This window comes from Carassius carassius, chromosome 34, assembly GCF_963082965.1.
Source record: "Carassius carassius chromosome 34, fCarCar2.1, whole genome shotgun sequence".
In the NCBI taxonomy this organism is placed as follows: Eukaryota; Metazoa; Chordata; class Actinopteri; order Cypriniformes; family Cyprinidae; genus Carassius; species Carassius carassius.
Genome location: NC_081788.1, coordinates 23355300 through 23380282, shown reverse-complemented (window position 1 = coordinate 23380282; position 24983 = coordinate 23355300). Strand labels below are relative to the sequence as shown.

At 35.9% G+C, this 24983-nt stretch overlaps 2 protein-coding genes across 7 annotated transcripts in view; both read left to right on the top strand.

The window, feature by feature from the left end:
* The first annotated feature begins 1500 nt into the window (after nt 1–1500).
* Nucleotides 1501–24983, top strand: part of LOC132114778 (voltage-dependent R-type calcium channel subunit alpha-1E-like) — a 132714-nt gene continuing 109231 nt past the window's right edge. The window contains exons 1-2 of one of the 2 annotated variants that reach the window (XM_059523098.1): nt 1501–1689; nt 2247–2386. In XM_059523098.1, the coding sequence (XP_059379081.1) occupies nt 1597–1689; nt 2247–2386 (233 nt within the window). In that variant the 5' untranslated portion in view covers nt 1501–1596. The remainder of the gene's footprint in view (nt 1690–2246; nt 2387–24983) is intronic. The other variant, XM_059523099.1, reaches the window with a different exon arrangement.
* Nucleotides 14345–16390, top strand: LOC132114779 (uncharacterized). 5 transcript variants are annotated; one of them, XM_059523101.1, is made up of 6 exons: nt 14345–14388; nt 14763–14851; nt 14932–15268; nt 15343–15523; nt 15888–15952; nt 16126–16390. In XM_059523101.1, the coding sequence occupies exons 3-6, from the start codon at nt 15095–15097 to the stop codon at nt 16375–16377; spliced, it is 672 nt and encodes a 223-aa protein (XP_059379084.1). In that variant the 5' UTR covers nt 14345–14388; nt 14763–14851; nt 14932–15094; the 3' UTR covers nt 16378–16390. The 5 variants fall into 5 exon arrangements, 3 of the variants coding, with proteins under 3 accessions (XP_059379084.1, XP_059379085.1, XP_059379083.1); XM_059523102.1 differs by lacking the exon at nt 14345–14388 and adding an exon at nt 14538–14664 and having other exon boundaries at nt 16131–16390; XM_059523100.1 differs by lacking the exon at nt 14345–14388 and adding an exon at nt 14538–14664.

The following is a 24983-nucleotide window of genomic DNA, read 5'->3' as shown; positions in this document are numbered from 1 at the left end:
CTTAAAGTATCTGCAAGCTATTTGAGACTTGGGAAACTTGGCAATGCTTGTTCTTTTAGATCTGAGTGCTGCTTTTGACACTGCTGATCATGAGATTCTACTTGACTTCAGACATGGGTCGGTATATCAGGTCCTGTCTTAGACTGGTTCAGATCTTACTTAAAGGTATAGTTCACCCAAAAATTAAAATTTGATGTTTATCTGCTTATCCCTTGGGTATCCAAGATGTAGGTGACTTAGTTTCTTCAGTAGAACACAAACAACGATTTTTAACTCAAACCGCTGCATTCTGTCAGTCATATGAAACTGAAAAGTATTTATATCATTTTTTACCTCAGATTTTCAGCGCAATGTGTGAACTGTCCTGAGTGTATCCTAAACGCATTCTCAACAGCCAGCTCCTGATGCATCTTCTTCTTCTTTCTTTACGGCGGATCGCAGACTTATAAGTGCATTACCACCACATGTCTCTGAAATGGACCTTTGACACTCTATCTACAATCTCAATTAGGAGTGTCAGTAGTCCACTTGAGAGATAGGATGCCAGATTCATTTTAGATTAAGAACTTTACTGTGAAAAAAAGCTCACTTTTTTATTTTTATTTTTTTTATTAAAAGTATTAAACCTGCACAGTGCATGTGCAAAGATAATTTCTTTTTGAAGATTATGTAGCCTATTTAGAAAATGTTTACTTTTGAAATGTTCCTCTTTGTATTCATCATATTCTTGTATTCTTTCATATAAATAACCTTAACATACACTGTCCATTTTACCAAAACATGTGTTGAATTTACTGTTTATGCCAATGCCAACATGTTGACACTAGCATTATGCTATTAGAACAAGAACTCAGCGAAGTCTGGGCTTAATTTAATTAACACAAACTGAGGGAAAGAAAGGCACAGAAGAGAGAAAGACTTCCCCAGAGGTCTGTCCTCCAGCTGCCTGTTCTATTTGTACTGAACTCTCTCTGTCTTCTCTGTACTAAGCAGATTTGGGATCTTTTATGTACTGTTTTTCGTCTCAACACACACTGGCAGAATTTGGCAGGTGCCTACATTGCAAAATCCAAAATTTTCCTTACACAAGCAAATCAGTGGCTGACTGTGAACTCACAACCACCAGGGTTACTGAGAACATCTTGTGAACTGCTGCTCTCTTTGTTCGGCAGGACAAGGCAATGGTCTCTATTAACTCGTTGGCTGTGTGAGAGTGTTAGCTGTTCTTTCGAGTTGTTTCTTTTTATGAAATGAGTAAATCAAACAGGTTCCAAAATCCTACAGGCTGTTTTGATAAGGTACTATAAGACTTAAAAAAATTAGGAACTAGGATTTTAACAATTTAATAGTTTTATTGTTTTTATGGTTTGTATGATTAATGACAATTGAAAAGTTGTTATGTACTTAAAAATTTATTTTTTTTTTTTTTATTTTTTTTTATTTTTTTATTTTTACAAGTATGTGCTTTTCAAGGTGAGCACAGTTACAGAGTGTGATTTCATGTTAATATGTACACCAATGACCAAACATCAATCGAATGATCTGTCTTAAGTATATACTCTTCCTTAACCTTCCTCCTCAACTCCATTTGAATACATGATCCTTGCCACCATTATCGCCAACTGCATTGTTCTGGCCTTGGAGCAACACCTGCCTGGAGAGGACAAGACACCCATGTCAAAAAGACTTGTGAGAACAAATACACATAAACCACACATGAAGCATTGCTAAAAGTTGTTTAGCCAAATCATTTGTTATAAATTAATCATTTTGGCCTAGTTATCTACTTATAGATGCAGCTCTAGCAATGTGTGTAATTAGCAAACCTACTATTCTGGATCATTCTAGAGAACACAGTTATCCTCTAAATGTAGCACAACACTTTTCTCTTGTGCGGTCATATTCTTTCCTTCCTCATATTCTTTGTTTTTGAAAACTTTATTCAGACTGTAGTTTCCCCCAGAGAATCACTCACCACAAGCTAATTATTCCCATTCAAAGCATTTTTCCCTAATGTTTTACCTCTGTGACATATTTCTGAGGGGTGGTTGTTTAAACATCTTACCTCACTAAATAAAACCTCAATTAAAATAAGGTCTTAATAATAGATTTGTTGAATAGAACATTCTAAATCTAATGAGCACCCTACCTAGATGGCATTTTTAGGGCAAGCTTGAGTTTTTTTCTCTCTTTAATATAGGTAGTTTCTGTTTTCTCACACCCAATTTATTCTCTCTTTTTTTCAGGAAAAAACAGAGCCCTACTTTATAGGAATGTTTTGTTTTGAAGCCGGAATAAAAATCATTGCTTTGGGATTTGTATTCCACAAGGGCTCGTATCTGAGGAATGGCTGGAACGTCATGGACTTCATTGTTGTCCTAAGTGGGTGAGTGACAAGTGCTACTATCTTCTGAGTGATGCTGGGTTTGCTGATTTTAAACCTTTCCATGTCGGGGTCAGGCATCTTCATTGGTTTCGAATTTCGTTGCATGGTTTTATTCCAGTGGTTTTATTTACCTGCAGATCAGAGTTAGTCAACTGAACCAACTGAACTATTTTCCATTGTAGAATAAGAGAGTGTTTCCTCGCGGTCAACATTCTGCACTGGCAAGATGTTGCACAACATAAGGCTGTATATTTGCTTAAATATGCTGGACTCTTGCCTCATTTTACTTCATTAAATTCTGCTTTATTGAATCATCTGGGGAGAGTGTTAACTTTCAGACTAGATTGAGTGGAGAAATGAACAGCACCTTGAAAACACTCCATTGGCAAGAACAGATATTGCATTAGCGCTGTCAAAACAGCAGTGTCAAAAAGTGCTCTCCTCAAGGGAAAGGCTGCTGCAGCTTTCATTTACAGAGTAAACCACAATTTAGAAGCCTGAAGGGCAGAGGCCATTTTGCTCAGTACCATTATGTTCTTCATCTGTTTTTCAGAGAGGAGAGGTATCTAAAAGAGAAGAAAGGAAGAGAAGGAAAGAAAAGCAGACACACACATACATAGTGCAACGTAATGATACATATGAAATATTAATCGCTGTCATAGTGTTAAAGTACAAAGGGAGATGGGCTTCTTAGAGAATTTTACATGATTTCAGCTTGCTTTCATTATTAATGAACCCTGGATCTTTGTCTGGTTTAAGTGACGAAGAAAATGTGAGAAAGACTTTAGCCTCTCAACCCCTATTTCTCAGGGGCCTGTAAGATGTATACTGACTCCTGACATGCACACACAGCAATAACAACAAACACAAACACCCATGTATACTGTATAAACCTCTGTGCCTGTAAATCAAGACAAAGTTGGTCATACACATCATAAAGAGAAGAAATCATCAGAAGCAATAATAATTTGCAGCTAAAAAGAACATTATTTTGTGTATTTGGTGTAATGAAATGTTTATGCAATTTAAGGTAAAAAGACACATATTATTTTCCGCATACTATACATTATTGTTTCTCCTCCTCGCCCTGCCTTGTGAAACGCGCCGATTTTCACAAGGCTCATCTCTCTGAAAAGCGAGGTGTGCTGTGATTGGCCAGCTATTCAGCGCGTTGTGATTGGCCGAATGCCTCAATAGTGAGACAGAAATGTTATGTCCCTTAACATAATGTGAGGCCGTCTCCCAGCTGCTCTGCTCGTCCACATCCCATCATCGGTTCTCTTTTAGCAGTTCAGTCAATGTACTGTTAGTACAGTAACTGAATATCTTGGGATATTGGTTTATTTCACGTCAGAGGGAGTGTATGGCACATTTATAAACCAAATAACTTAAGCAATTTGTGGATTATTGCTAACTGTTTCAAATTATTCAGTTCGATTTGGTTAACTGGTTCAACCGGTTCACTAAGATGATCCGGTTAAATAGAATGATTCGTTCGCGATTCGGACATCACTAGACGAGACAAAACCAATAAAACCCATTACAAATGAGGCATTTGTTGCATCCAGTTGGAAAATAATTACTTATTATAATTACTTATACTGTCTTTTTACATGTTGTGTTGCATGCGCTGCATAAACATAAAGCCGTGTCTGCATTTGTGATCTGAGAAACAACAAACAACAAGCCTACTCTACACTGCTCAAAACTCGCATTTGAATCATCATTGACAAATTATTTAAAGGTCTCATGACATGGATTATTTCCTTTTCTTTAAATGCTTTTTAATGTTTCCTTAGGTGTACTTATATTGTTAGTATGATTTTTACATTTAAAATTTAGAAATAAAAAGCATTTTTATATCCTGATAATAGCCCTCTGGCTTGAATGCTCTGTTTGAAGGGGCGTGTCTGCTGTGAGACTCCGAGTAAACGACAACTGTTATGATTGGCTGACATCTTTGCATTTGAAATGCGTATTACATGTGGAACCCTCTCATATATATATATATATATATATACTACAGCTGTCGAGATTAACGAATCGTGGATTTGTTGATTATATAATTATTTTTTCGATCTTTTCCCATCACATGAAAGGCTGCAGTGATGAGCATTGAATAGACAGAGTCTGTTTATCGCGTGAATGCAGTGATCTCGTCATTATTGCAACACGTTTTCTCTCACAAAATGCTTTCACCACAACTAACAGCAAACAAATGAATACACCACATGAATACAGTAAGAGCTCCATTGTGCAGCATAACCGCGTCATTCATTGTAACGGCAGTTTGGGCAGAGAAAGGGGAGGTAACATTTCTCTTTACAACGTCACAAAGAGGAGATTCCAGATCAGACCGTTTGAGCTTCCATTTTCTCAAAGGCAGAGAAAAATAGCAAAATCTCGATTTGCACCGATTAAAATTTTTAGAAACTTGGGGACCACATACATGCTAGGGGAAGTCATATTAATGTTAAAAAACCTCAGAAAGTGAAATTTTCATGTCATAGGACCTTTAAATATAAAAAAAACATACTTACAGGTTGTAAGTCAGAAGTGCCAGACTGTCATTGCAATGTTTTGAACTGCCCAACTTTCTAGAATCAGCCTTTGTACCACAGACACACTGTAGGCTACTGGTTCAGGAAACAGTCCTCATCCTCCAGAAAATGTGCAGCACACATCTGTATATTTGGGTTGAACTGTTCTGGAACGGTGTTGTAAATACAACTTAACCACTGATTTCTAGTTGTGTCCTCTTTTGTAAGGCTAACCAAAGTAGTTACGCTTTCACAACGAAGAACACAGCGTCTCCGCAACATGGCAGCGGCAGCAACAGCAATAATAAAAGTTACACCTTCTTTCTTTGCGTGAACATTTGGCCGATGTTATGCAGATCTTCCCACATCATGATGTAGATGTGGGGGTGTGTTAGAATGAGCCATTTTAGTAGGGCGTGGTTGACTCTTAACTTTTATAAAGAATATATATCTCTTTGGGTTTGAGACTTTAGTCAAGTTGCAACTTTACGGATCTTCTTTATGCATCAAGAGCTTGTAACACTCCAAAGTGAAAGGAATCATAGGAATCATATGTCTTGTTGTGTTGTACTACTTGATTTTTCTATATGTGCAGAGGATTTAGTCTCTCTGACATTCGGTTTAGATTTCCGTGCTGGCACTACCCACATAATAATATGCCATTCTGATTATCTGGTAATATTTGGTTAATGAGGTCAGAGTTGAAACTGATTGAACTTTGAGTGTCATGCTACTACACTTGACCTGTGTGCATGGTGTTGCCTGTTGTAGCTATATGATTCCTAAAGTACATAATTTTTTTGATGGAACAAAGGTGTAAACTCGGTAATACATTGCATATGTATAGTTGAAGTGTTGGTAGTCAGATCTGGACAAGTTTTCTCTGTTCCTTTCACATGCTCTTTATCCTGTCTGTGTTCCTCCAACTAGATGAAATGGTGAGGCATTATTCCATCAAAGCTTGCACCCTCATTAGGAGTTGAGTGAAGATGATAAGCTCTGGTGGTATCAAATGAGTCAGTCGCTCATTAAATTTTAATGAAGTCATGTCCACAGAGTGCAAAGAGAAAGAATGGAAAATGAATGGAGAGAGAGAGACAGGAAGTGCACAGAAAGTTCATCAAATATATGACATTGTTACATAAAAACTACGATATTGATTAAAAAGTGCATTTTATTCATGGTAATTGCAGCTTATATAATATTTTCAATTAACAAATTTTAAGTCATTATTAATTAAACTATTTACTGTTGTAAAAGCTTGCATCAGTGGGATGCCAAGTAATTGACTACAAATCCACAGTGCCTTTTGTCTTATTGAAAGTACTGTTTCGGGACTTTATGTTTTAATTAGCGACTGATTGATTTGTGAAAACATAAGGTAACCTTTTTTTTTTTAAATTGTGGAATGATGATTTATTGCAAGACCAAGAACATGTTTTAAAGTAAATGGGTTCAGTTTAGATTTTTTAAATTACCTATTTCCTGGTTCATCCAAACACTCCAAACACAATGCGTTGCATTGAAGCATTTGTTGACACTAAATTAATGTTTTCTTGTGTCATTTCCAGTGTCGCTGAGTTGCAGTTATCAGTGCATGCTGACATGTTTTTGTGCTAGTTGTTATTCCTCTGCTCTTGACTGTATCTTAGCAGCACTGTGTACAGGAAGTACGGATAAGCGCAGTATGGTGGCATGGTGGTGCAGAAGTATGATTGTATAGTCGTTGTGAGTAGGATAAATGGGTTGCCAGTCCTTCCTTAAATCGTATTATTGGCTGGCACAGGACTCCAGTCATTTAAATGCAAATGGTGTCTTTGCAATCTTGGGGTCTGGTTGCAAGTCACCCAGAATCTTGGGGAATGAGAGGACCTCATCCCTAATGGCATTAATTAGCATTGGTGTCTACTAGTCACCCACCCCCTCTTTAAGCTGGGGCATGTGGCATGGTGTACTCCCCTTGCACTCTCTTTCTTTGTTGCTGAGGCTCTGGCAAACATAAAGCTCCCTCAGAGACCATGATAAGCATCCTTCAAATCCACCAACATCAGTCTGTGCTGCCAATTTTGTGAAAACGTGCATGCGTTATGGTGAACATGATTTCTTTGGATGATGAAAATGATGGTATATGATGGTAAAAACTCTGGTATAGTCAGGGTGCGATTTGCCGGGGGGAATGCGTGGGATTTCCCTGTTTCTGGTCAATGTATCCCTGCCTCTGCTGAATTATTTTTATCCCCGGTGGGGATAAATTTACCCCCCCCTCAAAGTGATCAGTGCTACTACACTAGTGGCAGGACAGATCACAAAACTTATCACGGATCCGTGGTTTAATTTAAGTCAATTTTATTTTAAAATGCGCTACTTTGGCTGGCTCTGATATAGCTGCAGCGCAGCCTCTCTGTATTCACCATAGACAGTAAAAGAAATGGACACAGCGACCCCATTGGATTCAACGGAGACAAGTGAAGTCAATTAGAAGCACGCACTTCCTGGGGGTCGAGCGTACTGCGCAGACTCAAACTGAGCTTGATGATGTAGATGTCATGTGAGCAACCTGTAAGTCTTCTAATCGCTGTGCCAAGATAAATCTGAATCACCCACCGAATCTTGCAGAGAGGGCGAGCGTGAACAGGAGCCAATTTTGGTAAGTATTCTGATTAATTATCTCCCTTGACTTTATTCCTCCACGTCCCCCCGATAGCCTCATAGATAGTAAAAGATTGCCTGCGAGCTTCTCCTCCTGTCCATACGGTAATTTATCTACTGTGCTACAGAGAGTCGCTGGTTATGACACAATCGTTAGCCTATTTTTTTTACAAAAACTGCTTCTACGGGACCATAATGTAAGATACAAGGTAATGGAGCATTTTATAAATTTTCGTGTTTCTTTAGAAATAATTAATGAACAAATGCAGTCTTTAACCGCCTCAGATGTAAAGTTATTCGCTGTCAAAGTGACACCAAAATGAATGGGAGTCAATGGAATGCTAACAGCAGGTGGGCGTCCGCTAGCCAATGGCGGCGCCCAGGGGTGCTTCAAAAAAATATGAAACCCTGCCCCCCTGGTATTCACCACTCTGCAAATCGACAAATCTAACAACTTTTTGGGCAATCATTATTAAGTCTCGGAGACTCTCTGGTGCTGCCGTACGAGCGCGAGGTCTCTCTTTCCCAGCGCGAGCCTCTCTCTCTGCACTTTCTGTAAAAAAAAAGAAATATATTCTGTTGCTTCTAATTCTATTTTACAAGCAAATATAGCCGACATCAGTCACAGCACAACCACTGACTTTATCGTATGTGCATTTTATTTCATTATTGCAGATCAATGTTTGAGAGCTGGTTATGTAGTCTTAATGGACCGCGTTTCAGTCATTATAATATTCATTCTGTTGTCTGACAACAGAAACATTAAAATATAGTAATAAAAACAGTTTTATTGAGAATTAAATTAAATGGCTAAATTAAATTGCAGTATGTGAGCATAGGGAGGTAATACAATACGATGCACTTACGTAATAAATATGCTAATTAGCACATGACGTTATCTAGTTCATGTTCTCATTATTTATTTTTATGAATTAAAATGTTTCAAAACATTCCCCCCTCTGTTTTTTTTTTACAAATCGCACCCTGGGTATAGTGCGTGACGTGTGTGCACAAAAGTAAACATCAGTACTAAAAACAGTATTTTTTTTTACTTTAAAACATATTTAACCCTCACATGTCCAAGTGTTGATATTAGTTGTATTGTTTTTCCCTATTAAACATGTTTTTAGGAACCCATTGCTTTTAAAAATTTGAATTTTAGGCGTTTTTTTAAGTTCTTTTTTAGAAAAATGTTACAAAATTGCAATGCTGAGCTCTTAAGGAGGCAAAAATACACATTTAGAGAATTCACTTTGAATTTGCCTCTATAAAAGTCTTTCCAATAAGCTAGACTGGATTTTGCCTTTGAAAATTTGCTGATCAATGGTAAATGTGTCCTTCAAAACAGTTATTTGTAGTGGTCGACCGACAGTGTTGGGAAGGTTACTTTGGAAATGTAATAGGTTACAGATTACAAGTTACCCTGTTTAAAAAGTAATAGTAGTGTAACTTTTTCAATTACTTTATTAAAGTAATGTAACTAATTACTTTTGAGTACTTTTTGATTACTTTTCTAAATTTGTGAAAATTAAAGAATAATAAATAAAAGCATATACATCAACTTAAATACAGTTATCTAATAAGCATGTGACGTATTCTGTGTAATAAACTCCTGAAACATTGGTGTTTTTTGAACTGCTGTCTCTGTATATGATGATAGTTTTCTCAAAATAAGTAAAATGCACATGAAGTGACACAGAGCAGTTCTAGAAATTATGTTTATGTGCTCGTGTACTCCTATATTGAGGCGGCAGAGGTTGAAAACACTGCGAGCTTCAGTAGGCCTATGTGTAGTAAATGAAACCATGTCTTTGCCATTAATTTACAGGAGGGGCGGACTGGGAAAAAAATTCAGACTGGAAAATTCAAACTCATACAAACAAATTCATGGACAAAACTATTTTTTGTATGGACCTGGGGACATGCAAAATAATTATAAGTTCTCTCCTGAACTGCACCTTCACTTCTATTTTTCTCTTCAGTCTCTTTATTTTGCCCTGTTATCCATCACTCTCATGACTTTAATACTCAAGATTGAACAAAACTATACTTTACAATACAATACTCTACAATACTACAATATCTTTATAGAAAAATCCTAATACTGTACACGAGTCATGTTTTTCCCTTACAAAAAATTACCATGCTTTTATTAGCCTATATAAAAGTAAAATAACCTTGTTTTGTTTTTGTTTTTTTGCAAATGGATTTGTATTTATTTTTAAATAAATACATTTGTAAAATAATTTTACATTTTTGGTTATCACATTTAAACAATAGTAACCATTTTCTCTGGATTTATAGTTAAATATTAAAATGTTAATTTTCGTAAGGGTTGTGTTGTTGACTGTCATAGCTCCCCCTAAACCTATAAAAAAAAATTGGATTTTTTTTCAGCTGAATTACTACTGTAACATTACAACAGATAATAATGATGTCCTTTATATAGTATTTTGAGTGATGACTGATGAGCAACGTGCTGCTGCTTGATTAAATAAATAAAAAAACAAAGACAAAAAAACATCTTTACAGATGAAACTGACCTGAAACCCTGAACAGGAGTTCTGCTTCTCTGCTCCAGCAGTCCACTTTATTCTCTCTCTCTCTCTCTCTCTCTCTCTCTCTCTCTCTCTCTCTCTCTCTCTCTCTCTCTCTCTCTCTCTCTCTCTCTCTCGCATTGATTAGGGGCTACCTCTGATCCAAACCGTTTGGCGGAGGCGCGGAGAGCGCGCGAGTCACAACTAACACTTCATGACTTATTAGAGATTTAATTATCAAATGACGGATTCGCAAATGATCGCTTTAGTACACTCGGCAGGCAATTATACAATAATGATATTAAATAGTGGGGCAAAATCGGCTGCCAGGCCACCGCGGGAATTGTCCTGGTTCTCCCGGTGTCCAGTCCGCGCCTGATTTCCACAGACACGCAGAATGTGAAAGTCATATATTGCATTTTTGGGGCTTTATATTCACAGACACTAGTCGATGTCATGTTTTGATTCAAGTGTACTGACCTACTTTTGATTTAGTCATCCAAAATGTGGCATATTCCGTCCGCGTTAGGCATTCCGTTTTTATGACTGGATTCTACGAATTAGACTGTATTTCCGCATCCCGGAAATTATTAGCGCGGTATGTCTCAGAAAAGTCAGTGCAATTTGGGAAAGAAATCAGTTAAATCTGTATGTGGATGTGTGTAAATATTCAAATGCAATCCCCTTTGTAATCGTAAAAAATTTCATAAGTAACTGTAATTTAATTACTCATTTTTTCTTAGTAACTGTAACTAATTACAGTTACAATAATTTTGTAATTAAATTACGTAACGCCGTTACATGTAACTAGTTACTCCCCAACACTGTCGACCGATATATTGCCAATGCCTATATTTTGGACGATATTAGACATTTTTCACATATCAGCATCAGCATTAAAAAAAAACAAAACAAAAAAAACAATATCGGTCGACCACTAGATATTTGGTGTGGTTTATATACAATGATTTGCTGAATGAACTCTTTTATGTGAATAACATTTAAAAAATGTTATTCATCAAGAACCATTGACCAAGTCATTCACAAAATATTGTGTGTAATAAGAGTGTAAAAATATATGTCAGGGTCAAACACTTAGACAGTAGTGAGCAGTGACCATCTTGTGTGAATTTTGTAAATAATTTCCTGCCAGACTTGCTGTTATTATACATTTCAGAGTGAGACCTGCTTTTATATGCCATTTTAACCAATTTTAATTTTAACTAAATGGTCAAAACTTGGCTGGTTAACATGGCCCTGTTAGCCCCCGTGCTGGTGAGATAAAGTACACCATCTGTTTAAATTCACTATTGACTGCTATTCAGAATTCGCTTTGCAATGCAGAAATTGGCATATAGTTACAAATAACTGTAAACATCTGTCATGTAAAATAGTTTATTCAAGCCAGTAATAAAAAGCAAAAAGCAGTTTTTATGATACCTCTTATTTATTCATTCATTTATTTATTTTTTTACAAATTTGTTTTAACTGATATTTTGTGGATTCTGCAGATTATGACTAGGATTAGAATGCTTTTCTGGATTTCCACTGTCATCATACTGTTCACCCCATGTTCAACATTTATATCAAACTGTTATAATTAGATTAAAAAAGCAGAATCACAGTGTTGGAAAAACACATTAAGCTCAAATTAATGCTAGGTTATCATGCCTGGTGCCAGGTAACAATTGTAAACACATATTTAATGAGATTGTGTGCCTGGCTTGCTTCACATAAACCCAGCGGTAGCCTAATTATTATAAACAGCTGTTGATTAATTGATTGATCAGTTTAAATTTGTGCTCCCCATCTCCCCTTGGTTGTTTGCTGTAAAGAAACTGTGGTGTGAGCCTACAATAATTTCTGCTATTGGCGAACAGGCAAAAGCATATAGGAGTTCATCTGCCAGGAGACTGTCACGCCACAGGGGTGTCCACACTCTGACAGGACAGACAGCTGTCAACCATCCACGGCTCTCATTGTTCTAGCAGGGCTTTACACCCACACTGTTTTTAAGAAGTACTAGGCTTGAAGAGACAATGCTGTAATACAGGGAGCTGAGTGACACAGGAACAGGGAATAAGAGCTAACCTTAGTTTTACCAAAGCTCATCTGTCAAAGGCTTGCTGGAGGAAACCCAGCTGATATATTCATAATGAGGAGCATGTAGAAAACAACATCATCTGGACTAGTAACATAACACTAGTTTGCACTTGAAGAGAAATATGGGTTGAATCCTTTTTTCTATATTTCTGTGACACACTAAAAGTATGTATTTCACTGGTGATAGTAAAATACATACTTTTGAATATGTGGTGACATTATGCCGGTATTGTTACCATGATTGTTAAAATGTTAATACAGTACATTTGATTCTTTCACTATATTTAATGCATGTTAAATTGATTAAGCAAGCATATCAGTTATTGATATAAATGTTTAGTTTGCAATCTGGGAGTTTGCAATAGTTTGCAATCAACCTAGCATGCTATTTTTAATGCATTAGGATTAAGGATGCAATAATCCAAGCATTTACAAGACCACCTATGAGAACATGCATATAAACTAAGATTGTGTTCCATGTGCACACTTTTTGTGTGTTAATTATAGTGCCTGTCTGTTAGCAGCTCCTGCACAGAGCCACGTGACTAGCACAATACAGCTTCTTTTGGATAATGCATTCACACACTCTATCATTACCTCAGCTGCTGATGTAAGAACAGCAGGCTTGAGTCTTGACTATGAGACGCAGATGCTCCAGTGAACAGGAACAGCGTGAAACTCCATGTCACCATGAACCCTGAACTGTAGAGAAACTGATATTACTCTTGTTAACTGTTGTTATCAAACACTTCTGTGACATTTTTTACACTTATAAAAATATTACATATTTCATGTTCATTTCTTATTTTTCTTTTGTTTATTGTTTATACAGATTTGACAGTAAAAAAATAAGCTTGAGTTAAGATGCATAGAAAATTTACTTTTATTAACAACAGTAACAGGTGCACAGCAAAAATTGGAGAGTTGAAATTTCTGTGTTAAACATTTCCGAGTTGATTTCAACACCCAAAGAGTAATTTTAACACATTCAGAGTAAAATGGTGTTTGGTGTTGGAGTTATTTCACAGAGTTGATCATCAGTGTTAAACAAACTCCATAGAGACGTAATTAGACTCCGCCCATGCATTTCCAATCGTCCTTGGTGAAATCTATGAAGACGTCGCCATTAATCCTCGTGTGGCTTTGAAAGGTAAGTTAAATTGAATCATACTTTTACATTTATGATTGGTGCTTATTCAGTAGAGAATGTACAACATAACGTGCTATGGAGCACTGTGCATAAACGTATATTAGGCTGTGTGTGTGTGCGTTCGCTTCCACATTTTAAGTTAACGTACATCGTGGCAGCGGTTTACTACGCTCGCGCTTTTCGATTTAACTAAAACAAGGAATCAAATTATAACAGCTTGGCCTCGAATTAATTAAAATGATTTACCGAATTAATAAAACGAACGATCTTTTACAAAGCCTCGTTTATTGCCATCGTCGACGTGATTAGCTTCGTTAGCTAGCTAAGTTACTGTATGAACAGCAGAAGTATGTGAAGCTGGACTGCATTGAAGAGAGGTTTAACTTTATGCAATTTCACATCAAAGGTTGTTTTTTTTTCTTACTCCTTTAAAATAACTAAGAATTTGATTAAAATCTGATAAATTCTGTGTATTGTGTTGTTGCCTCATTTCTGTATTTGCCTTTATCATATAATGTTCTGTAGAAGGGGATACATTGGAAAAAATAATTCATATTTACATTTTGCTTGCATCATAAAGATACGTTTTCAAATCTGTTCAAATTTGTTGTGAAGTAAGTAAGGGCGTCAACTTAAATAATTTTTTCTAATTTTTTTCAGTTATTGAGAAATTTTGCTTGCCACCTAATGCAACGGACAGAAGTCGATGCAGAAATATTCAGTGACCTCATTGGACAAGGCTGTGGTGCTGACTGTTTTCTCAAATGATGGTGAGCTTTATTGAATGTTTAAGTTGTGTTATCAAGCAACTCAGGATAAATATGATAAATTGGCTATTTCTGATTCTTGTGCTGGTCATCACAATATTTGTAATATTTTAATACTTTAATTATTTAGAATTTTCAGACTCTTTGTCTTCTGAGAAGTCTGACAAAAGCAACAGTTCAAGTGCATCGACTGTTATCTTACATGAGGTCCCTAACAAGAGACAAAGAAAAGAGGACTGCACTGTCTGCAAAACAGGTTAGAACAAAGCTTTTTATGTCAGTGTCCTAAAGGTTCTGTTCACCCAGAAATGAAAATTATCCAAAATATATAATTTTTTAACCCCTCTGAGTCTGTGGTAATTAATGAATCACCAGGGTCATATTTAATTTTAATTTTTAGTTGGTCGAGGATGTTCTAAAATTAAGGTGGTGAAGGAGTACTACAGGAGTATCAAGAAATAGAAACTCTAACAGATGCCACAAGAAGACAAATGATCAACACACTGGTGGCTCACGTGATTGATACACATGGGTATTTTAATTTATTTTATAAAAAAAAAAAAAAAAAAAAAAAAAAAAAAGCTGCATGACCATTGTATAAATTAAGACCAATTTGATATCTTCTCTTAGGCAACTCCCTGCTAAAGCTATCAGAGAAAAGTATGCTCTTGGCATAGTGATACTGTTCCCTCAGAGATCCATATTCCAAGAAAGGCTACGTAAGTCATCGTCAGCATGACCCTTTCATGTTATAATTGCAATGTTATGATATCTGACATAGAAATGTGATTCTTTTAAGGAACACTTTTATGATGCTGCAAGCAACATAGGATACATTGCTTGGCATATGAAAACAGTCCACAGGAAGATTAGACGAGGATCTTTGCCACTAGACAGCCCTCATGATGTTTCTCTAGGAGGCCCAAAATGCCAAAGGGCTACTAATTTTGAAGGACAACTTGATGGGAGTGCTTGCAAAAGAGGGCATTTCTTTGCTCAGCCATACCACAGAGAAGTCCCTAATATTCCAAAAGATGAGAGAGACCTTTCAGCATCGCCAAGAGCTTATTAAAGATCCAGGCTCTAGTGTTGAAATCCTCTCCACCTTCCCAAGATTCCTAGATACAAAAGGCCTGGTAAGTTTGGAATAACATGTTTTCACAAGAATGCAATTTGAGAATATTGTTTATAGTTTAATATCTTCTTAAAGGTTGGTCAAGACTTCACTCTCCTGTTTGACACTGAGACATCCTCCAGGCTGCTTCAGAAGAGGGACACATTCTTCAGGCCAAATGTCATTAAAGACACCAAGCAATTTACTTCAACAGCAGAGATGAGTCAGTTTTTGCTCTCAGCAGAATGTCCTGAAGGAAGTGACCTTCATGAGACAAGTAAGTTGTATTTGATTTGCTTTTTTTTACACATCTGCTATATTTGCAGTTACAGTTACAATATATTTTGCTTTGATGACAAAAAAATATTAAAATTCAGGAACTTCAGAACCTATGAGATTGGATGTTTTCCGTATTAATAGCAAATAAATAACTTGCACTACATAAAATCTTTAAAAAGACTACATTAACCAGGTGAATGTTTAAAATGCTTTCTATTCTTCAACTTAAAATATTTAATTAGAAGGTTTAGAATAATTAATTCATGTGTTGTTTTTTGTTTTCATGTGAATTTCATCTCTAGTTTACGACCGGGAAATGGCATCCCTTCTTTAACTGATACATCTCCTTCCAGCATCACCAGGAGGACTGAAGTCTCCAAAAATCAGTCCATGTGATGCTGCTGAAAGACTTGTAATCTTTCATAAGGTATTGACATTTTAATATTGTGTTTTGGGTTGCTCTAACATGGAGATTTAAAATCATTCATATGCATTATCATATTGCACCAGCCGTTGAGTTGTTTGAACAGTCACTTTTATACTGTTGTTTTCTCTTACTGGACATTATGTTTGTGTCTAATATTCAATGTTCCTTTTAAGTTTAGTCATGCTGCAGTTTGGAGGAGCCCCTCAACAACATCCAGCATCAGCATCCCTACCTCCTTGCTGTTGGACGCCAGAAAAGCAAGACTGAGTGCTTCTACATCATCTTGGATAAGCATCTCATCCCATGCCAGGCAAACCGCTCCCTTGGAGCATTTGATGAACTTTTCAAGGCACATTTTGTGTTCAATTTGTCCTATGATGGTGCATTGTGAACTTTTACACATTCCTGCAGACAACAGTGTATAACATTGATGAAGGTAAAATGTCTCCCAGGGTTAGAGATTTGAGAGCCAGACTGCTCAACCAGAAAGTAACCTTAACTTAGTCGGGCAGTATGATGTTGACAGAATGCTAATCTGTTTTATTTGTCAAAAAGACCACCCAGACAGTCAACAGCTGATTTCACATTTAAGAGGTGAGAATAACAAATAAACAAGTCATTGGCAAATATTTTGTGTGCTGTTGTTTATTTAACATTATTTTGTAGATCTTTTGAGACTGTACAGATTTAACCACCTAAAACATGCAACTCTGAACAGTGTTGTTTTTCTGTATCCCTTTTAGTGTTATTTTAACACTTTTTTTGGAGTCAAATTAGGAACTCCGGCATTGTGTTAAATATTTAACTATTTTGAAAGTGTTATTTTAACTCCGGAGAGTGTGGAGCTATATAAACTCTGAAAAAGTGTTGAAATCAACTCTGTCAGAGTTAATTTAACACTGGACTTTTTGCTGTGTGCAAAATATACTATTTATATACAGAAAATATATATCTTCCGCTATTATTAAATGTACCATTATTTTTCTAGCATATGGAATTGACCAACTTCAGTGATTATGTGTGATTTAGTAGCAAATTGAAGAAAAGTTCACGAAAAATGTGTAAAATTCTGACAAAATCTGATTTCTTGATGATTTGATATTTTATAATAGTGATTTTATAAATTCAAAATGTAGAAGTTAATAACTAATAAGTAGGGCTGGGCGATATGACTATGTAAATCGGATGGACGAAATTAAAAGTCTATCGATTCATATTGTGCTCTAACATTTATTTTGTGGTGCCGCAAAATACATTGTTTACACAATGTATTTCTTATTCATTGTAGTTTTTGTCCTATTGCTTGTAATTAGTTTCTTGTTCTTATTTCATCACTGTTTATGTATCTCCAGTGAGCTTAAGTTTTTTTTATTATTATTTTCTTGTATTAGTTTAATATTGACATTGGTGACAAGGATTATGAAAATTCTACAGTATCAAATCTTAATATCATAAAAAACCTCATTAAAAGAAAAAATAACTAAATCAAATATATATCGTAATCGAGATATAAAATTTCTCAAAAAGATGTACAAACCCTGAAATGAATGAATGATGCATTCGACTATTTCTACCACAACACCATTTTTACAGTTAGCATTACCACTTCTGGTTTCCTTACGTATGTCAGCGCTGTTTATAACAGATTTCTGTGCAGAATCTGAATGATTCTCACTAGATCTCGCAGCAGCCTTATCGTGTACGTATGTGTGTGTATGTATAATTTTATATTTCTTATACATATTTCACCATATTTCTGAACCTTAGAAAAACAAAACCTTAGACGACCTGTTTATCAAAATGTAGGACTTCTAGCATATTTTGCATTGTCTTGAATAGAGGTCGACTGATTAATTGGCACGATAGTTGATTGCCGGAAATATAGGCCAAAAATCCGTTCCAATAGTTTTTTTTTTTGGGGGGTTGTGTCCATTTTTGGAGTGGCTGAGAATGTCTGCTGTCATTATACAGTATGAGAGCGGCCTCTTGAGGTGGAAATCACTGACACCACATTCTTTTTGTTTTGACGCATGACACTGCGTGCTGCACAGGGGACAATTCATATGTGGATTTAAAATGGACAACGAAACAGTGTATACAGTATACTATAGTGCATGTTTTCATATCCTTACTATGTAATTTATTTGTTGACTAGATGTTGGAATTAGTACAGAAAGATCAAGAGTTTGCTTTAAAGGCTAAGACATGTATTAGAACATTACTACATTAGAGAACATTAGAGAACATGAGTATTACCTCAAGTGGTTAAAACATTGTGACCAAAGTCTGACCCAAATATTTTAGGTCACAATGGTTACCATCTATTTGCATTAGTTAATATCCAGCTGGTCACATTAATGCAATTGTTAGCCAGCAAAGTTGCATATTTAATGCTGTGACATTAGAAAGACAAATGATATGTTTATTTATCAGATAAAAATCCTGCCATGCCACAGAGAGTGCCATTCACACAGTTCTCAATTAAATTACATTATATTCAGAGGTGGAAAGAGTACAAAAATATTCTACTCAAATAAAAGTACCATTACATTAATGAAATTTTACTTAAGTACAAGTAAAAGTACCAGTCTAAAAATCTACTCAAGTAAAAGTAAAAAGTAGCTCATTTAAAATTTACTCAGAGTAAAAATTACTTAGTTACATTTTAACAGTGGGAGGGAGTCAAAATGGGACAGGCCAAGGTTGTCAAACTCAGTTCCTGGAGGGCCACAGTCCTGCACAGTTTAGATATAACCCTAATTAAACACACCTGATCCAGCTAATCTAATCATTTAGGTTTATTTGAAAACTACATGATATGTGTGCTGGTGCAGGGTTAGAACTAAACTCTGCAGGGCTACGGCCCTCCAGGAACTGAGTTTGACACCCCTGGGATAGGTCTATTAATCTCAAACTACAACCCGAATTCCGGAAAAGTTGGGACGTTTTTTAAATTTTAATAAAATGAAAACTAAAGGAATTTCAAATCACATGAGCCAATATTTTATTCACAATAGAACATAGATAACGTAGCAAATGTTTAAACTGAGAAATTTTACACTTTTATCCACTTAATTAGCTCATTTAAAATTTAATGCCTGCTACAGGTCTCAAAAAAGTTGGCACGGGGGCAACAAATGGCTAAAAAAGCAAGCAGTTTTGAAAAATTCAACTGGGAGAACATCTAGTGATTAATTAAGTTAATTGATATCAGGTCTGTAACATGATTAGCTATAAAAGCTTTGTCTTAGAGAAGCAGAGTCTCTCAGAAGTAAAGATGGACAGAGGCTCTCCAATCTGTGAAAGACTGCGTAAAAAAATTGTGGAAAACTTTAAAAACAATATTCCTCAACGTCAAATTGCAAAGGCTTTGCAAATTTCATCATCTACAGTGCATAACATCATCAAAAGATTCAGAGAAACTGGAGAAATCTCTGTGCGTAAGGGACAAGGCCGGAGACCTTTATTGGATGCCCGTGGTCTTCGGGCTCTCAGACGACACTGCATCACTCATCGGCATGATTGTGTCAATGACATTACTAAATGGGCCCAGGAATACTTTCAGAAACCACTGTCGGTAAACACAATCCGCCGTGCCATCAGCAGATGCCAACTAAAGCTCTATCATGCAAAAAGGAAGCCATATGTGAACATGGTCCAGAAGCGCCGTCGTGTCCTGTGGGCCAAGGCTCATTTAAAATGGACTATTTCAAAGTGGAATAGTGTTTTATGGTCAGACGAGTCCAAATTTGACATTCTTGTTGGAAATCACGGACGCCGTGTCCTCCGGGCTAAAGAGGAGGGAGACCTTCCAGCATGTTATCAGCATTCATTTCCAAAGCCAGCATCTCTGATGGTATGGGGGTGCATAAGTGCATACGGTATGGGCAGCTTGCATGTTTTGGAAGGCTCTGTGAATGCTGAAAGGTACATAAAGGTTTTAGAGCAACATATGCTTCCCTCCAAACAACGTCTATTTCAGGGAAGGCCTTGTTTATTTCAGCAGGACAATGCAAAACCACATACTGCAGCTATAACAACAGCATGGCTTCGTCGTAGAAGAGTCCGGGTGCTAACCTGGCCTGCCTGCAGTCCAGATCTTTCACCTATAGAGAACATTCGGCGCATCATTAAACGAAAAATACGTCAAAGACGACCACGAACTCTTCAGCAGCTGGAAATCTATATAAGGCAAGAATGGGACCAAATTCCAACAGCAAAACTCCAGCAACTCATAGCCTCAATGCCCAGACGTCTTCAAACTGTTTTGAAAAGAAAAGGAGATGCTACACCATGGTAAACATGCCCCGTCCCAACTATTTTGAGACCTGTAGCAGAAATCAAAATAGAAATGAGCTCATTTTGTGCATAAAATTTTAAACTTTCTCAGTTTAAACATTTGCTATGTTATCTATGTTCTATTGTGACTAAAATATTGGCTCATGTGATTTGAAAGTCTTTTCGTTTTCATTTTATTAAATGTTTAAAAAACGTCCCAACTTTTCCGGAATTCGGGTTGTAGTTGTTTTTAATTAAAGGAATCAGTTATTTAGAATACTAATACATTTGGGCTGTTGCCAGGGAAATCAGTATCAACAAACTCATCTTTTAATGCAGAGGAAATGCAGAAGATTCATTGGAAGTGGCATTTAGATGTATCACACTGTGTAGTGCTGAACAAGAATGCATTTAACCTGCAGTTACAAATGCATGAATAATGTTTTGATATACAAGACATAAAATGTTGAATACTCATTTGAAATGATAAGAAATTAATTATTTAAAACAATCAAAAGATAGCCTACTTTAAATGTGAAATTAAAATGGCCAGTATGTGTCAGCAAGTCACTGTTAATAAGTGAGTCATTGCGATTGAACCGAATCATTTAAACGTTTGATTCATTCAGAAACGAAACACTGTCACGTTGCTCAGAGACGCAAAACTGTGCTTTGGTGGCTGTGTTTGGAATTATTTTCTGTTGTAGAAATAGAGCTAAAAAAGGCAATATGGTGTCTAAAACGCAAGTCTCTTAATTAACTTGTTTACTGAACTGTTATATATATGTATGTATATATTCATGATGATTTTTGGAGGAAAGGATTTGTGTGATTTTGATTTAATATATGAAATTATATATATATGTGAATTTTCTGCCCCTATATCTTCAATTTTGTGATCATTCTAAATGCATTTTAGGAGACTGAATCACACAGTGAAAGAACGCACTATAAATGCGCGCGCACATCATTAAAACAAAAATAGCACACTCCTCACCACTGTCTTTTTGGCTAATTTGTGCAAAACCTCTTGCTAAAATGTCAAAGCTTCATTTTAACCACCAATGCAACGATGCAATTATTTAGCTTACCTCTTCTTGCGAAGGGTTGATGTCTTGTCGAGATTTTATAAGCTGCTAGTTTGGTCTTCCTAGGCAAGTACAGCTTACACTGCATAATAGAGCATACATATGGCCAGGGGTTCACTTCATTTCCTTCGAGTTCAACTTCAGAATATGACGGGGTTTCGTTTTCGTGTCTGCACCACTAAATCCCTGTTTTGTCCGTCTGCATCTTTCTTGTGATTTTAGCGCCAGTTTGCCCTCCTGCCCATTATTTACTTTCGTAGTTTCCAGGGAGCGATTTATTTTATTTTTTTATTTATTTTTTACTCAGTAATTAATGTGTTTTAAAATGTAGCGAAGTACAATACTTCAATCAAAATATACTTAAGTAAAAGTAAAATTACAAATTTAAAAAATTAATTTAAAAAGTATTAGTACACAAAAAAGCTACTCAATTACAGTAACGCGAGTAAATGTAATTCGTTACTTTCCACCTCTGATTATATTTGACCCAAATTGTAGTCAATGTACATAAAGACTTCACCCTAAGCAGTAAAATTATATATTGCGTATTTTTCTGCGAAACATTTGTCTTTCAAATAAACTCTGTATCCTTCATTTATAGAGCTATAATATAGATTGCACTTTCTCTTTCCATTTGCTGTTTTTTTTACAGTTATTTAATGAACTATGAACTAACTTTAATAATCAATATATAATTAATATTAATATTTTTATTCATTTACAAATTATGGGTTAAACTCTAGTCTTCAATGGCGTGGGGTCAGTTTTCAGAAAATGTGGGCAGTCATGTGTTAATGTACCTTTGTTTTTAGCACAAATTTGACAATTTATGAAACATTTTTGCATTTAATTTCCATAAATGCTTTAGGTGGACTAGGGAGTGTTGAGTTGTGAACACTGGATTATGTCTGCATAGTGCATCACATTTGCTGTGGCATTAAAATATGTGGCAATATATTGCAGTTGTATGTTTTGAAACCAGCTGTCAGCTTGATTGATGTACATGGCCAAGGTGGGGAGTCTGAGCAAAAGACCTCAGCCCCTGCAGCTTTCTTTAGATGTATTGGTAATGTTCCATATGGTGCTCCAAGATCCTTTATGTTGATATATTTTACTCTACTGTATGATCTAAACAGAATTAAAATTGTACAATTAATGGGGTCATAAAAAAAGGCAGATTGAGGGGCCGGTCACATGTTGCGCCTAAAAACGCGTGGAAAATGCTAGGCGCGTCGCTTTCTCCTTCTTTACAAAGCGCTCGAGCAGTTGCACTACTGAGGCGTCATGGTTGCTCGCTCACTCCATGAAGAATCGGAAATTTCAGCAAAGGATAAATGGATTTGCAGCACTAAAAATCGCTTGCAGTAGCTCTGCTACTAAATTTATTTAAAAATGGCAATCCATATACAGCTATGATCAGCTGTTCCCTCATCTTAGCTGAGCTTTCAATGTTGTTACGGGAAAGGATGGAGCTGATTGGTTAGTTCTTGTCACATGACCTGCGGTGCGCTTGCGGCATTCTGAAAAGTTGAGATGTTTTTAACTCGATGCGGTGTGGACGTGCCTGGAAAAATCAAGCGCGTCGCACCGCGTGCAACCGTGTCTCTTCCATTATGAGCGCGCATACCGCACGCCTACATTGGAAATAACGAACTTGAGCGTGCAAAAGACGCGATATGTGAACGGCCCCTAATTCATCCACGAAACACAGCTGTGTTTTGCTTGGAGGTGTGCAGTTCTTCTTTGGCTTTGTCTGGAATTTTCCCCTTAATTATTATATATTATAGACATTGATCTATACAAATGTTTGGTTTGTAAACTGCCAACAGGCGGTGAAGTCACTGGAAGTGTTAGAGCGGCCATATTATTTTTTCCCCATCCCACTGCAACTTGTGTTTTTAAATAAATGTAATGTGATTGGTTTTTGGCCCTTTCTATTAAACTATGCACACATACATGATGCTGTTTTGTTTATAGTTGTTTAAGCAACTTAATTATAATAGGTTTATAAACATTATTTTAAACACTATGCACTTTTTTCACAGATAGTCATGTTACGCTTTAAATAAACATGCATTAGTTATATTTTGCGCTCTCTTGTGGCCTCAGGAGAGAATCCAAAAGCTTTAATTCACCCTAACTGAAATTATGCATTTTACATTTTTATATAATTCGAATTTAGTTTTTCAACCATTTCAACAGCCCTAGTAATGACTTTAAATTGACTTTAAAAATTAAAAGTATTTATACTGTAAGCATTTCATAAGTAAGTTGTAACTATTCTAAGATTACCTGGTATACATGACATACTATGTTGTTAGGCAACAATCTGATTTAGATCAAGTTGCCTTATTGTAATAACACAAAATATATAATTTACACTACGTACTGGGTACGATTTATTCAACTGGGTTGAATTATTACAACAAATATCTTACATGACATTGATACAAATAGTAAACTGTAGTATACTATAGTATAATTTTGTAATTATAGTAAAGTAAAAAATAAAAGAGTGTATAAAATGTAAAAAATAAAAAATGTATCACAGTTTACTTAATAATATATGGCTAAAGTGTTTACTAGTGTTTCTTTATGTGGAATCATGGAGATAACTAAAGTATGGGGAAAGCATGTAATGAGTTTCTACTATGATTTGGTTTTGAAATTTCCATATGAAAATTTACCAGATGAAAGAGCATTGCATATGGTCATCTCAGCAGTTAATCACGTCAGCAGCATTGTACCTTTGAGGAGCAATACAGTGTAAAACTAGATTACCTGTTCCCGACTCCTCCCAGGATGTAACATAAATATAACATAATACACAACACGTAAATTTACTGAATATTTTTTTTTCTATAGCTGTAGTGCTGTTGGTGCACTTGAGCTTCCGTATGTGGTTTGAGGCAAGTAGAATAAAATATACTACAACATTTTTCTTAACTACTATGCAAACATACGTTCACCGTGATTTTGCCAAGACATGTTCCTGGATCAACATCTTTTATTGATCCTGGATCAACATTTCTGTTCAAAAATATAGACTAAACCCCATCCCCACCCTTAAACCTAACCCTACCCATAATTTATTCCTAAAATCAGTGTGAAATGATAGCTGATTAACAAGGGTATAGAAGCACCTAACCCTGATTATAAGCCTAGAACAGAAATTTCCTGAAAAGTTATATTCCTGAGTGTTGACCTTTGTTGATTGTGAAATTAAATTCAAAGAATAAGTATTCTCCAGTGTCTCCTCTTCCCTCCCTCGTGCACCGTGATACGTGTAGTTAATGTGTAAATGTAACATATGCGGGCTGTAATTTAAAGTGATCCCTTGTTACCCTCTCGATGTATGTAGTTACTTTGTAAGTGTAACATTAAATAATTTTAGTTATGCTACAATAGATGTTTAAAATGTATTAACAATGAACTGTATTATATAGTTAACTGTTACAAATAAATATTTTTATTATTTAACAACATTTAAACAGATTTTTCAAAAACAGAATGCAGAAAAAACACATTTGCAAACACTTATACAATATACAAAGAACAGTAAACACACACACACACACACACACACACACACACACACAAAACAAACAAACAAATCATGTTCTAAATTTATTTTTAATAGGCATAGTCAATTTTGCTGTGGGCAG